Source organism: Anopheles funestus, chromosome 3RL, assembly GCF_943734845.2.
Source record: "Anopheles funestus chromosome 3RL, idAnoFuneDA-416_04, whole genome shotgun sequence".
Classification (NCBI taxonomy): domain Eukaryota; kingdom Metazoa; phylum Arthropoda; class Insecta; order Diptera; family Culicidae; genus Anopheles; species Anopheles funestus.
This window is the reverse complement of record NC_064599.1, coordinates 26,892,286-26,906,701: the sequence shown is the minus strand read 5'-3', so window position 1 is coordinate 26,906,701 and position 14,416 is coordinate 26,892,286. Positions and strand designations below refer to the sequence as shown.

Genomic DNA, 14,416 nt, shown 5'->3' with positions numbered 1-14,416 from the left:
GATTCGCATCAAAATGGCCATATTGTTACTGGTCAAGATTTTATGTACAAATGATGACAGATGAACCTGATATTAAACATGTGAGAACTTTGACACGAATGATTGCCCCATCCCCAAAGAAAGCCCCTGGAATGCCATCGGCGGAATTAGCTATTGGAGGTCCTTGGGAAAGGGGTGGAAGAGGGGAAGGGGAGGGGGTAGGGGGGAAATTTACTTCAGTTTTGATATAAACTTTTTTTTAGCCTTACACGAAATGCACGACATTTTGCATAGCCGCCCTTAATTTAAAAAAAATCAGGGCTGCTAGAAACTGTCCCATCTGCGACGACCTAGCCAGGACACGAACATGTGGTAAAGCGCCACCTAGGATGAAGCGCACAAACTAACAAAGATGCGAGTCGGGAAAAAAGGACGAAAACATCAGAATTAGGCCAACAATCGTAGTACAATCAAGTCCTTGTTTTCAGGCAGGAAACAAGGAAGAACAACTAGTTCGAGGAAAAAGTGGTTCAAATGGACAAATGGGTCGGGACGTGTCTAGCAAGGTGTATAAACGGTGACATGCCCATACCAAAACGGTAGTATCGTTTAAACTCCGACGAGGAAGGCCAGCCCAAACCAAGACAACGGAAGCAAGACAAGTCTTGGATCGAGACAAACAGCGACCAAGAAAAAGGAAGGAAGAGAGAAGTATATTCTGGGATCGAGACATGCAGCAAGAAGGAAGGATACATAAAATTAAGATTGATCGCTCGAAATTCCTAAACATCAATTGTTTCTAGTAAAAATTCTACTTCCTAAATTTCTGATTGAAATATATAGATTGAAATTTCTGGTTTACTTACCCAAAGAGAACGATAGTTTATACACAGGATACTTCACTTCTATAAACCACAGGCAAACATTAACTTCGGCAGACAATACTGCTTCTTCGCGACCACTTTACTTTAACTTTACTCTCGCTTTTTTCTTACACACTTCTTTCATTTATATTTCTTCCACTTGCACACATCATTGGCACATTTAGCTTTTCACTCTTTGGCACAGTTAACTTTTAACACTTTGGCACATTTAAAACACCATACATCACGGACACATTTTTCATTACATGAATTCACACAATAAGCAATAAGCTCAATGAGCAGACATCACTTTTTTTTCACCAAAAACAACCAACATTTGCATTTTTTTCTGCAAAAAGGCAGATGCACACTTCAAAGTGCTTTAGCACATTTAAAACACAACACTCGCCTACAATGGTCACATTTTTTAATACATTTTAGAAACAGACATCACTTTTTTACCAAAAAAAAACTTTTTTCACAGCATTTTTTTCTGTACACTTAAGATTGAAGACGCTTTCCACAACATGTACCGATTTTTTTTTTTTATTAATTTCAAATTTTATTAACTAACCGAAGCTTGCACGGAGCTTATGAAAAACAAAACACACGTTTATGTGCGTTTATTTTATGACAAAACTCGGTGTCAACATGCACTGCATAACACAAATGCAAGTAATTAGCAAGCCTAGTACACGCACGCATAATACACGCACTGATTTTAAAATTTCTTCACACTCACACACAGGGTTTAGATCCGAAACTGTATTGATTAATTATTCAATCCCGAAAGACTTAAGCAGGAACACACACTACCACAAAACACCATCTTCAATGGCGTCCTTTACTTTGCTTATCCGTTTTTTAAGGTTTACCGCTTTTGTACTATCGTTTCTTTGTAAAAGATAAATTAAATAAATTCAAATCCATCTTTGGATCTGTGGCCCTTTACTCTTACATAGTGTAATTCTAACAATTATCACTTTCTATCACGAGCATCACGAGAACATACGCGGACACAACAAAAGCCGACGCCGGCAACAATTTTGACACGTACAAAACAAAATCTTTATTGTTTTACATCACATCAACGCACGAATTGATGTATTAACCATTCTTTCAAGATCGTATGGAAGAAAGGACACCACTTTTTGTTAAACAAACAAACAACGCTTGCAAAATTGTCTACGTACAAAGGAAGGACGCCCGCGGCCCGACATTTTTTTTCCACACCTTTAATGTATTGCTGCCCGATCGCTACTGATCACAATTTCTCCTCATCTCATTACCGTTATCTCTCCTGCTTCGTTATCGTGATACATCTACACAACTATAATACGCGAAGCGGCTGTCTCTCCGCTTCTCTTATTCTTTCGCACACACTTCGCTCCTCCTTCAGAGAAGAATGAAAAAGCCTGATAAAAAACTCTTCGCTCCTGTCGATCAAATCCGTTCTTACATTTATGGCATGGAAAATTTAGGCATATAAACTCTTTTTATTAACATAAAATCATTATTATTGTGATTAACTGGAAAACGCTTTTTAGTAGGGGCGTTTGTTCGATCTTGTGACAATAAATTAATTAGAAAACAGGGCCCCTTTCTCCATACCACTGTTTTGGTGAGTGCTAAGCTAGGAAACACCTTTTCTTCCCCGCTGACCTGATTAGCTTATCGTAAATTTAACTTAAAAAGGAACTAAAGTACTTAGATATTGATGACACAATTGCAGGTACACGTGCAGATTAACAATTTTTAAATATAAACTGTGGTATACAAATCGATGAAGCCGGCGCGATTCAAGTGATTTTCTTTCTACCCATCTTCAATCCTCGACGAAGTTTCAACTAGATCGTGTAAACGTGTTCCATACCGTCGTCCCCCAACCGACAAAAAACGCTTAAAACGCTTAGCAACCGACGTCGAAACGACGTCGTTTCGACGTCGAAGGGAAGTACTTTTTCGACGAATATTGTACGTTTATAGTGTCGAGTTCAAAACTTGACGAAATGAGAAAAAAATATACTCATCCCCCCACCCCACCCCTTATGCTCACTCTCCTCACTCTGCTTCCTCATTCTCCTTCACCTACGCCTGTTATGTTATTTTTAACTCTAACTAAAACTTTTTCTATATATCCCTATCTTGTGTTTCATATTGGATTTGATCAAAGGCCCCACATGTTGGTTCTAATGCATTTATTGATTTGAATACGCTGCTTCATAGAGAGGGGTGATGAAAATGAGCGGTTTGTATATTTCAAAGCAAGAGCACCGCACAACACATGAAGAAGCACGCCTGCTGCAACATTATTTCAAAAGATGAAATTCAAAAGAAGAATTCAATGCAGGAATTTGAAACTAATTTCGGGTTCGATGAATATATCCGAACCTGAATCTCGAAATGGCAAACATTGTGTAACGATTGTGTTTTTAGTTGCCAATGTTAGATATGTATTAAATAATGAATAATTGTATACACTTTTGTTACACGGTAAACAATGTAAAAACATATTTATTTTTCTTTCCTTCTTTCTTTTCAATACAACCGTATCTCTTGAACCAATAGAAAAAAAACAAATACTGTTTCGTGTCGTACTGACGGTGTGTTGTAGTTCTTTTTCTGTGAACGCACACACCACCGTTTCTGATACGCAAGCACTTTCTACCATCGTTAATGAATGTTATCCGTGATTTGTTTCGGGTTTGCGAATATATTTCGGGAAGGTATCCATTTTCGTCCACCACACTGGTCATTCCTGGATGAATTCGTTTTTGATCCTGAAGAATATTACATCTTTTGAATGCAGTGCATCTCACTTTTGCCGATGCCGACGCATCGGAATGATTTCTGCACACTTTTGACTATTTAGCACTTATTTTCTCCATTATCTGAATCGCTACTGTTTCAGGAATTGTTGATAAAACGCAACAACTACACAAATGGCTAGAAAAAAAACTAAATAAATGTAATAGTTTCTGTACCATTTCTGTGGGAACCGAACAACCAACGTATTCTACCATCAAAACAATAGTTGCGTTAGCGCACCAAACAGCCTACATAGATTAAACGCTTGAAATGTACATGTGTGTGTGAGCCGTAGAGCAAATGACATTTCAACTCGTCGTATATCGCTTGCTCTGTCGCTTGGGCCATCCTAAACGTCAGTCATCTGGTAATTTGTATACAGTAAACAGCAACAACAACATACGGCACCGCATCTGGTCAGTAATAAGTGAAAATCGTTATAAAATCGCTACTAAACACTACCAACATGGGTGAACCAGCTATTGGCGATTGTAAAGGTGATGACGGGCCACAAAATGTGCTGGACGCATTCCAAGAGAACGATAAACTGCGTGTATTGCAGCTGATAGACGAGCTGCATGACAAATCCGTCACGGAGGACGATTTCGAACATGCTTACCAGGAATATTCCGGGATATTTTCCAAGTATCAGGAACAGCCCCACTTGCTGGATCGTAGCCTGGAGGAGATAGTGAACAGAATCATTCCATACTTGCAAGAATCTGATGCAGAGCTGCACACCAAACATCGGGCTGCGAAATATCTCTATCAGATATGCAAAGTGCGCACATTTAAAGCATTCGTGAAGAATCTGCCCCACGAAGTGCGTCACTTGCCGTTCGTGTTGTGTTTAGTCGAGCAACAGAATCTTGATGATTGGCAAAACTGGGAAACCCGTTACATGGGACTGCTGTGGTTATCATTGCTAGTGCTCAATCCATTCGACTTAAGCCGGCTGGATACTTCCGAACAGGGACGCCCTACTACCATGGAACGTATCTACGAGTTGTGCAAAGCCAACTGCCTGAAGGACGACAGTTGCACACCGGTGGCCGCCTTTCTAGTCGCTCGGTTCGTCATACGAAACGATGTAAAGATGGTGTACTTGGAAAAAATGTTCGACTGGGCGATGGGCGTCAATAAAGATTACAGTGTTGATGCTAACATTGGGCCACTGACGGCGATTGCTTCCATCCTAAAGCACGGAAAGCGTGAAGATCTACTACCCTACGTAAAAAAGCTTAGCAATTGGGTACTGCACTTGGAGTACGAGACGATATCGAAGGATTTCAAAATCTACAAAACGTGCATCAAAATCTGTCAACGCATTGGGCTCGTACTGTTGCCACCGAAAATTGCCAAATGGCGTTATCAGCGAGGTGCACGTTCGCTACTAGCCAACGTTCAAAAAACGGTTACTCTCGCCTCCTTGAAAGAGGTGCAACAAACGGAATCGTTGCCTGAATGTACGGAAGAGGAGGACGACGTCGATGATGAAGAAGTTCCGGGCGATATTGAGGAAATCGTCGAACGACTCTTGCTTGGCTTGAAAGGCAATTCAACGATAGTGCGCTGGTCGTCGGCAAAGGGCATCGGTCGAATCACAAATCGACTACCGAAGCTGCTGGGCGATGAAGTTGTGTCGTCAGTCATCGAGCTGCTTAATCCGCTCGAACAAGATGATGCTTGGCATGGCGCATGTTTAGCATTGGCAGAACTGGCCAAACGTGGTCTATTGTTGCCCTCGCGTTTATCCGAAATCGTACCACTGCTTCTGCAGGCGCTGGTGTACGACGAAATTCAAGGTTATCGCAATGTGGGACAAAACATACGAGATGCAGCATGCTACATGAGCTGGGCTTTTGCCAGGGCTTACCACCCATCCGTACTGCAACCATTTGTGGAGCGCATTGCTTCGGCACTGCTAGTGACGGCCGTTTTCGATCGGGAAATAAACTGTAGACGGGCGGCTTCTGCTGCATTCCAGGAGAGCGTCGGCCGGTTAGGAAATTTCCCGCACGGAATTGACATTCTTACTACGGCCGATTTTTTCTCCGTCGCGGTACGAAGCAATGCATTTTTGAGCATTAGCGAATACATCGCAAAGTTTGAGGAATACAAATACAACTTAATAGGTGAGCGATTTTATTTTAACACTGAAAAATTTCATGAAATGGTTATTTATCGTGTTCGTTTTCTTTGTAGATCATTTAATTACTCGTAAAATTAATCACTGGGACACTAACATTCGCGAGCTATCAGCACAAGCGCTTAGTAATTTGACAAAACATGCCCCGGAGTATATGCGAGATTCGATCGTGCCACAGCTATTTCAGCTGGCCGAGTCAACAGAGCTCAACACGCGTCACGGTGCCGTGTTGGCTTTGGGAGAAGTGATAAATGCTTTGCAAATGCTAAGCTCACCGGAAACTGGCGACGGGCCGGAGAGCTTCATTAACAATACAATCAGCGAACTGGCCGGTCAGCTGATTGGCAAATATCGACTACGTGGACAATTTAAGGGAATGAGTGGAACGTACATGAAACATGGTTGTGCGAGCTTTATTCGAAATTGCAGCGAAGCCAAGCTACCGATCACGCAGAGAGAATATTTAGGTAAGACGATTTTGAAAAATGCTTTAACGATCCCTGCTTAATGATCATTTCTTTCTCGAACAGAATCATGGCAACTACTGCTGGATGAAAGTATCATCGACGAAAAGTCAACAACACGGGAACAGGCAACGGCAGCGTTTTCGAAATTTTGTGATACTTACTACAAGACGGAACCAGCAGACCGTTTGGGCGGTCTAATCGATAACTACATCCGAGAGATGCGCGACACGCAGATTGAACACAAAGCGCAAGGAATCGTTTCCGCGCTCGGTGCTTTGCCATTGTTTATGCTCGAGCTACGGCTGCAAGAAATCGTAACGGTGATCGACGTTAAAACGGTTGTACCGGAGATGTTTGCGGTAGGATACAACCATTCGGAACTAAGGCGGGATTGCATACGTGCCCTGATACACATTGTCCAAACGGTTGGTTTCGCACATTCGGACAAATCGAATGAAATACTTTGCGGGCCCGCTTTCGGTTGCTATCTACGTGCCCTCGAAGAGTATGCGCTGGACAACAGGGGCGATATAGGTTCGTGGGTCCGGGAAGCCAGCATTAATGCACTCTATGCTTTTCTGACAAAATGTCCGCCCGCGCTGCTCACACCACAGCACGTGCAAGATGCAATGATTGCTATCGCAAAACAGTCGGTCGAACGAATAGATAAAATTCGTGCCGTAGCGGGCAAAACGTTCACCTCACTGATCTATCATGAGCCACCGATTCCGCACATAGAGCATAGGCAGGAACTGCAAAGTATTTTCCCACGGGACACAACCGAAGTGCTGTGGCTGTTTCCCCACCACACATTTCCGATGTTCATTCAACTTCTAGGCATACCGGTGTACGTGGAGCAGGTGTCGGCCGGATTAATACTAAGCGTCGGTGCACCGACCGAATCTCTTCACACCTGTGCATCCAAAACGTTGAACGATTATCTGAAGACGCATCAAACGTTCATTGAAACGTTCGGTGCGGTTGTGCTGAAAATTTTGAAGGAAAAAACCATCAAAGACACCCTCTTTATAACGTCCACATTTCAATTCCTTGCCGAGCTGTTAAACTCGTCGGCGAACGCTAAAGTGCTGCTAGTTTCAGAAGACAGCTCAGTGGAATTTGCCGAACCCATCTTTAACCTGGTCAATGGTTTGATAACACAAACCAAAAAGCACATCGATTCCATTCCCGTCTATTGTGCCCTTATGCTGGCACCGAAAATCTGCAAACGAGTGCTGAGCAAGCTGGTCGTGTATTTGGGTATGGTGTGCGTAAACATACGGCGTGAAACCGCACTCAAAATGTACGAAACACTTCTGGTGTACGGTGATCAAACATCCATACCGGAAGAAACGCTCGACGAAGTGTTGGTGTGCCTCAGCGAGGAAAAGTGGGACGGTGAGCTTGAAGAAGCACGCCAAATACGTAACAAACTTTGTACACTGATGGGCATTAAACCACCAGTGACAAAGGTGAAGAAATAATTTTCTACCCAAATATGGCTGCTTAACTCATCGTGCGCTTGCGACGCAACAATTAATAAAAATGAATGCCTTACTTACTAACATACAATGTCGCACATTCAAGGTAATTCGAAATATACGCATATATTAACCTAATAATTATTGAAATGGTTGTAAAAGAGTTTCATTTTTCACATTGCTTCAATATCTTTTCGTGAATTTCATTTTTGTACTACGTAAATTCCCTCAAATTTGCAAATAAAACAACCCTATTTTAAAAGCAAGTAACATTTTGCAAACTGTCATTTTAAATTGGTTTGTGCTTTGGGTCATGTTTATTTGACGTTTTCGTAAGCGTCCCAAAAAGGTGTGTGTGTGTCATTTTGGACAGTCAACCTGTGCCTTCTTCTCGCACGTGCACACAAACACCCCTTGTACATACATTTTTGCTTCGTCCGAACCCTAACCAGACACAAACAATACTTAGGGAGGCTAGCTAAATTACATAAAATCAGACCACATTAGCCGGTCCTTCAAACGGAAGACTTTTCTCCCCATACTGTAGGCAAACGGTGTGTGATTTGATTGACGAAACCAACTTCCCAACAAAAAGTTTTCCTTAGCGAAACAGCGGAACGGCGATTACCCAACTGTAAACAAACCCGATGTATAAAGTGCAAGACGACGTATAAAATAGTTGGGCAATTAAAACTATCCTGCCCAAGAAAGTTACGCATTCAGTGGCACTGCGGTATGATTGATTGAGTTTTTTTTTGTGGTGCGATATTGATTTGTGATTCTGTGGTACTGTACCCACCACCGAACCGGATGCCCAGGTATGGAGGATATTACTTCTGCAACGTGAGATGAACCAGTGCCACGGGCATCATCGTTCGTGAATCGGTTTTTGGAAAGAGAAATTCGGTCACCGATCGGTATAATCAAGTGAGTGTACAGTTCCGCAAGGACAGGTTTTAATAAACTGTTCAGTCATCGCGAAAGATTGTTTCAGGCCCAACAATAGAAAGCAGCAAGGTGCGGAACCCTCTTATAACATGTCCAATAGTCGTTTTGATGATGTTGTCATAATGATAAGGTGTTTTTTTTTCCTGATAAAAGGAAGTATGAAGTGGTTGATGCTTCCATTAATAACTTCTCCCAAATGACTAGTTTTACAGCACATTTGTGCAAATAATCCACCTGAAACCACCTGCCAACTCGAAAATAAAAAATGGTTGTACATACATATCTGACATGAAAAACATACATAAATCTTACGATAATTTACACCTCCAACCGTCCAATTTGATAAGAACATAATGTAACACAAGGCCTTTGTTTTTCTCGTTTACAACAGGACCGGAATCGAGCCGGAGATTCGATGCACTGTGGTACGAAGACGCGATCTCCACTGGTGGCCCCCTTTTCTCCGTAAATGGACACATGGCGTTCTGTAATCGCACGCTCGCTATTAAGGCAGCGTTGGGTGCAGGATTTTTGCTTATCCTCCTAAACCTCCTTAACTCCAAGTTGGACAGTGGCAGCAGCGGTAGCTCCAATCGATACACACATCAAAAGCTTGGGTATGTACGGGAAACGCAGTTAAAAACAAAACAAAAAACAGTTAATTCATTCTTCGATCATTTAACCAGTGCAACCCAATGGCCAAAGCGAACGCATGGCAGCATAGAATCACACTCGTCCACGGCAGCTAATGATAGGAAGGATACAAACACGAATGAACAGCATCACACCAACGATGGCCAACCGCTAAACAACGAGTCCAACGCTGCATTAAAACGCATCGATGAATACACCTCTGGCGCACCGAAACATCATCCGGTCGATGGACGAAATCAAACGGCAGACTTGGATGCACAGCACAATAATAGTGAAATTAAAAATGTGATACAAAACCTTGCGAAAGAACCAACCAAACAAACAGCAGCACCAGCAGCAGCTACAGTATCTGAACAGTACGAACTGAACGGTGATAAGACGCATAGTAACGTTTCTTCGATTGTAACTCCTAGCTCTAGTTCTGGCAGCTCAAATAGTCATTTTAGCAGTAGCAATAGCATAGATAATGTAGGCAATAACTCCGGGTTCAATAACGTAAAGTCTGAAAAGGAAAACATAGCCAGCAACAAATCCACACACGAAGCAGTTAACAATGTGCAGATGAATTCCTCAGCCGTACCGGCACTAAAACCAAGCGAGTACGATGATACGATCGGTGCTGGTGAGATAAACCGCAAGGATGGTCCCGGCAGTTTCGATGAGCTGTCGGATAAGTTTACCATCAACAGCTGTCCGCCAATTCCTCCAAATCTTGGTAGGTAACCATTATCGCGCGATCATGTTTTATGTTGATCTTATGTGATTTATCCTTTTATTTTAGACGGACCAATCGATGTGGATGTAGCGTTTGAACCACTGAGCGCAGTAGAAAAACGGTTCGCTTCCAAATTGCAGCCTGGCGGCCAATACGTACCACCCGACTGTACGGCACGGAACCGTGTCGCCATCATCGTACCGTACCGTGATCGTGAGCAACATTTACCAATCTTCCTCAAGAACATACATGCGCTGCTGATGAAGCAACAGCTTGAGTATGGCATTTACATAGTGGAACAGACGGCGGGATCTTCGTTTAATCGTGCTGCGCTCATGAACATTGGGTTCGTCGAAGCGATGAAGCAGAAGAACTGGGAATGTATGGTGTTTCACGATATCGATTTACTTCCAATGGATGATCGTAATCTTTATACGTGCCCGGACCAACCGCGCCACATGTCGGTTGCTGTCGATACCTTCGGTTTCAAGCTACCGTACAGTACCATCTTTGGTGGTGTTTCTGCCATGACCGAGAAACAGTTTCGCATGGTGAACGGATTTTCCAACTCGTTCTGGGGATGGGGTGGTGAAGATGACGACATGTCCAACAGGTATGTGGGTGCTTTTGGTTTACTCGAATCTGCACAATTTATGCTGATCGTATTAAATTTTATTTTTAAGGTTAAAACACGTAGGATTTCATATCGCTCGCTACCCGGTCAACATAGCACGGTATACGATGCTAAACCACAAAAAAGAAAAAGCCAACCCGAAACGGTACGTACATTTGTGGGTTTATTATAGTATAGAATCGATAGTCCAAATTGTTCTATTTGTTTCCCATTTTTTCTTCCAAAAACACAGATATGAAAAGCTGGTAAATGGAGCAAAACGCTTCGATAGTGATGGACTTAATTCGTTACATTATCAGCTGGTAAATTTAATACGTAAACCTTTGTACACCTGGATTCATGCAGATATTACACCTGACGTAAGCATCTTTCATTCAAAGCGTAATTATGCAAAACTTATTTAGTTTCATGTGCATTTGTTTCATCCTGCAGGGTAGCTGATGATTGTCATTTCTAGCGGATTGGCTAGGATAATTTAAAACGGGAAAACAAACACACACCCAATACACCGTGGAAGCAGGAATGTAGATATCATCTGTGTGCGTGTGAATGTATGAAATAGTGAGTAAACGTTTGTGTTCACATGCAAAATTTTCATCTTAAATTTTAGTTTAGCAAAAAAAAACGGGACTGGGGAAGTAAGATAAAGGTAAACCTATTTCCATCCATTCATTCATGGAACAAACGATTTAGCATCACAACATTTAGCACAATTTTTAAAACGCGCAACACACTGTACTCCAATATCCCAAAAAAACAAAAACAAACATCCGCGTCATCCTGTTTCCTTCTTTGGGAAAGTGATACAACTTTTACTGCAGTAATAAGTCAATCGATTCATAATTCGTATTATTTATAAAAAAAAGTAAGAATAACTTTAAGTAGCATTTAAACTGTTGTGTTTTTTGGGCTGATACTCTCGTGATCGTGATTATGTGTGCTGGCGATACTTAGAGGTTGGCATTACCACGTGCCCCCCCAAAAAAGGCAACGCGTGTTCTTAAAAGCAGAAGAAGAGAAGAAAAAATACGCTCCAAACGTGTGCGCAGAGTAAAACGTTTAGGTAGTTTAGAGGCAGCAAAGTTTTTGGGTAGCAATTTGTTAAATATCGCGTTTGTGTTTTTGAGAAAGCTTTAATTTTCCGACTGTTCTGCAATTGTTCGAGTTTACCGTGTCCATCGTAGAGGTAAAGAAGAGGAACGGTTTTTATATTATGTGCAAAAAAATGAATCTCTTGTCTGTGTTATTTAGTGTATAATTAGAGCACAAGTGCTGCAAAACTCCATACGCGGGAAACGTAAACTATTTGTAACGCTAGTTAGTTTGTTATGGAACTTTAATAACAAAAGCAAAAGTGAAAAAAATGGCACTCAAAATCTTAAATTGTTTCAGGTACATAATTAAAACAAAAAAAAAACATTATTTCTTTAACCAATCAACGTGAGGCCACAAAATCTTAGTATTGGAAGCGGTTTTTGTAAAACAAAACAAAAAACAATGCGCAGAAGTCGAATAACAATAAAACAATGGAGCTTTACTTACGAACGTATATGCACAAATGTCACGATTTAAGCAATTAATTCGTTATAATCAAAAGTTAAGCCGCACACAAACATGGGCACAAATGTTTCTTACGTTCCGTCCGGGCAAGAAGAACATTAATAACTCAACTGCGTAACAAAATTAGATAAAATGAAAAACTGTAAGTTGAACACACAGAAACGGGAACTTAAAAGCTAGTAAAAAATTAGAACAAACGTTGTGGCAAAATATCGTAATTAATATTTAATACACAAAAACAACGTTATCAAACAAAAGTTATATTGGTGCTGCTTCTTATAATACACTCACACTAGGTTCTTAGTCGACGACGCAAGTGCATGTGGGGGTGAACCTTTCCTGCACCTGCAACTTTATATAGTTTGATAAATTAGTGCGAAAACACAGGCGAGATGCTTTCAATCATCGTAAAAAAAAAGTATTATTGATAGAGGAATTTTCAAACAGCTCGGGTATTTAGTCACGGTCACGGCCCGCACGTACTAACCCATTTATCTACCTTTTCGAATATAAATATATTCCTAATTAAACTTCATGCCAACCGCTAATTGAAATAGAAAAGCAAACAAACCTAGCTCTGGAGGATCAAATGTACAACGACAAAATGATGTGTTGGGGGTTCAAGAAAAATGTGTTGTGGAAACGGGTGGTTTTATTACGGTGGTTATTATAAATCCAGTTCACCTGTTAGGTAGTATTATTGCAAATTATTGTACTGGCTGTTAATTCCATTTATTATTAAAGAGAGCCTCGGTGCTCTCGGTGAAGACACAATATCCACAACAGGCTAGTAAGAGCCTCTCCTTCAAAAGTAATCCACCATCAAGTATCTGGACATGATAATCCACAATTATTCTTAATATTATGCGAACAAACTGTAATGTAGGGAACTAGCGCATGTTTGATGCTCCTCTCATTTGCGTGAAGATACTCTGAACTCGAATTCAAACAATAAACAGTAGGAACAAATAACAAAACATTTACTTCAATTCTTATATGCAATTTTTTTTGAGAATCTTGCACTAAACTTATCGTCTAATAGAAGGAATATCATATTATTTGTCCTCTACGATCAAGAATTCTAAAACTATCCACTAGATACACAAACCGTTATTTTCGAGCGACAAGTCGTCAGTAGTCAAATACTTTTTTATTGTTTTGAATAATTCATTGATCTATTTAACGTTCAAATTTCTCATTTAATTATATCTGCGTCTCTATGTAACTAAATCAAGTTATTTATTAGTCAAAATTTAGAAATGTAAAAGGAACATTTCGTATCTGTGCGATTGCAAAACATTGTTTAAAAATGCACATTTTTTACTTATATTAATCTCCAGATCAATCTTGTGTGTTTTTAGGATTTAGCTGTAGAACTAAGGCTTGAGTTCAGTATTGTTTACAAATGTTTAAAATGCTTAAAACAATAAATATTAATGTGATTAGTTGAAGCACAATTAGGAACGACTCGTTTAAATTTAAATCAAAACAATTGACGCTCGTTTCATATGACACTTGTTCACGTAGCGCAGGCTAGGCTATATAATTTGTGGTTCGCTCATAATGCGTCTCCATTTGACAGATGATATTTTCTATTGTTTTCACATTTTCATTAATTATGTACTGTCTTAAATTATTGCCAATACAACTAGCGAACAGTTTTCAAAAAGCAGTTTTACGAAAATTGCCGCTCTTGCTACTGCAGAAAACCATTTGACGTAAATTATATTTTTGATGACGATGGTCACCAATAAATGTGATCAGTGGTACAAACCACTGATCAAATATCATGAACACCTTCAACCTTCAATTTTATTGAAATAAATATTTTTTTATTGTTGTTACTATATGACTTATTTCGTTGTACTTTCCATAACAAATTTCTACTACGTAACTAAATCTCCTTTAGTCTATTAGGATTAGGATCTCCATTACAAAACTGACTCTTTTTCTACGTGGTAAAAATAAACGGCTAAAGTCTGAAACACGACCCCCCCCCACTCACGGGCACTCATTTGAGTGACTTTTTTTCGTGCAGGGTGGTTCGAAATCGGTTGCGTGTTTTTTAATTATGTTTCGAGACACAGACACCTGAGGGCATGGCCGTCGAAGAAGAAAATGTAGCAATTGGTGCCATCTATCGACCACAGGTCAAAGA

At 40.6% G+C, this 14,416-nt stretch overlaps 2 protein-coding genes and 1 long non-coding RNA gene across 3 annotated transcripts; 2 read left to right on the top strand and 1 right to left on the bottom strand.

Annotated features, from left to right (window-relative positions):
* Positions 1-3,535: 3,535 nt before the first annotated feature.
* On the bottom strand, positions 3,536-4,001 carry LOC125770540 (uncharacterized). The gene is made up of 2 exons (XR_007419210.1): positions 3,863-4,001; positions 3,536-3,788 (listed from the first exon to the last, which is right to left on the bottom strand). It is a non-coding gene; the product is annotated as an uncharacterized LOC125770540 (long non-coding RNA).
* LOC125770420 (tubulin-specific chaperone D) lies at positions 3,999-8,033 on the top strand. The gene is made up of 3 exons (XM_049439982.1): positions 3,999-5,785; positions 5,856-6,266; positions 6,330-8,033. The coding sequence occupies exons 1-3, from the start codon at positions 4,117-4,119 to the stop codon at positions 7,748-7,750; spliced, it is 3,501 nt and encodes a 1,166-aa protein (XP_049295939.1). The 5' UTR covers positions 3,999-4,116; the 3' UTR covers positions 7,751-8,033.
* Positions 8,034-8,108: 75 nt separating this feature from the next.
* On the top strand, positions 8,109-13,241 carry LOC125770453 (beta-1,4-N-acetylgalactosaminyltransferase bre-4). Its single transcript, XM_049440116.1, has 7 exons — positions 8,109-8,674; positions 9,087-9,312; positions 9,382-10,064; positions 10,131-10,677; positions 10,748-10,843; positions 10,931-11,057; positions 11,131-13,241. The coding sequence occupies exons 2-7, from the start codon at positions 9,173-9,175 to the stop codon at positions 11,137-11,139; spliced, it is 1,602 nt and encodes a 533-aa protein (XP_049296073.1). The 5' UTR covers positions 8,109-8,674; positions 9,087-9,172; the 3' UTR covers positions 11,140-13,241.
* The last annotated feature ends 1,175 nt before the right edge of the window (positions 13,242-14,416 follow it).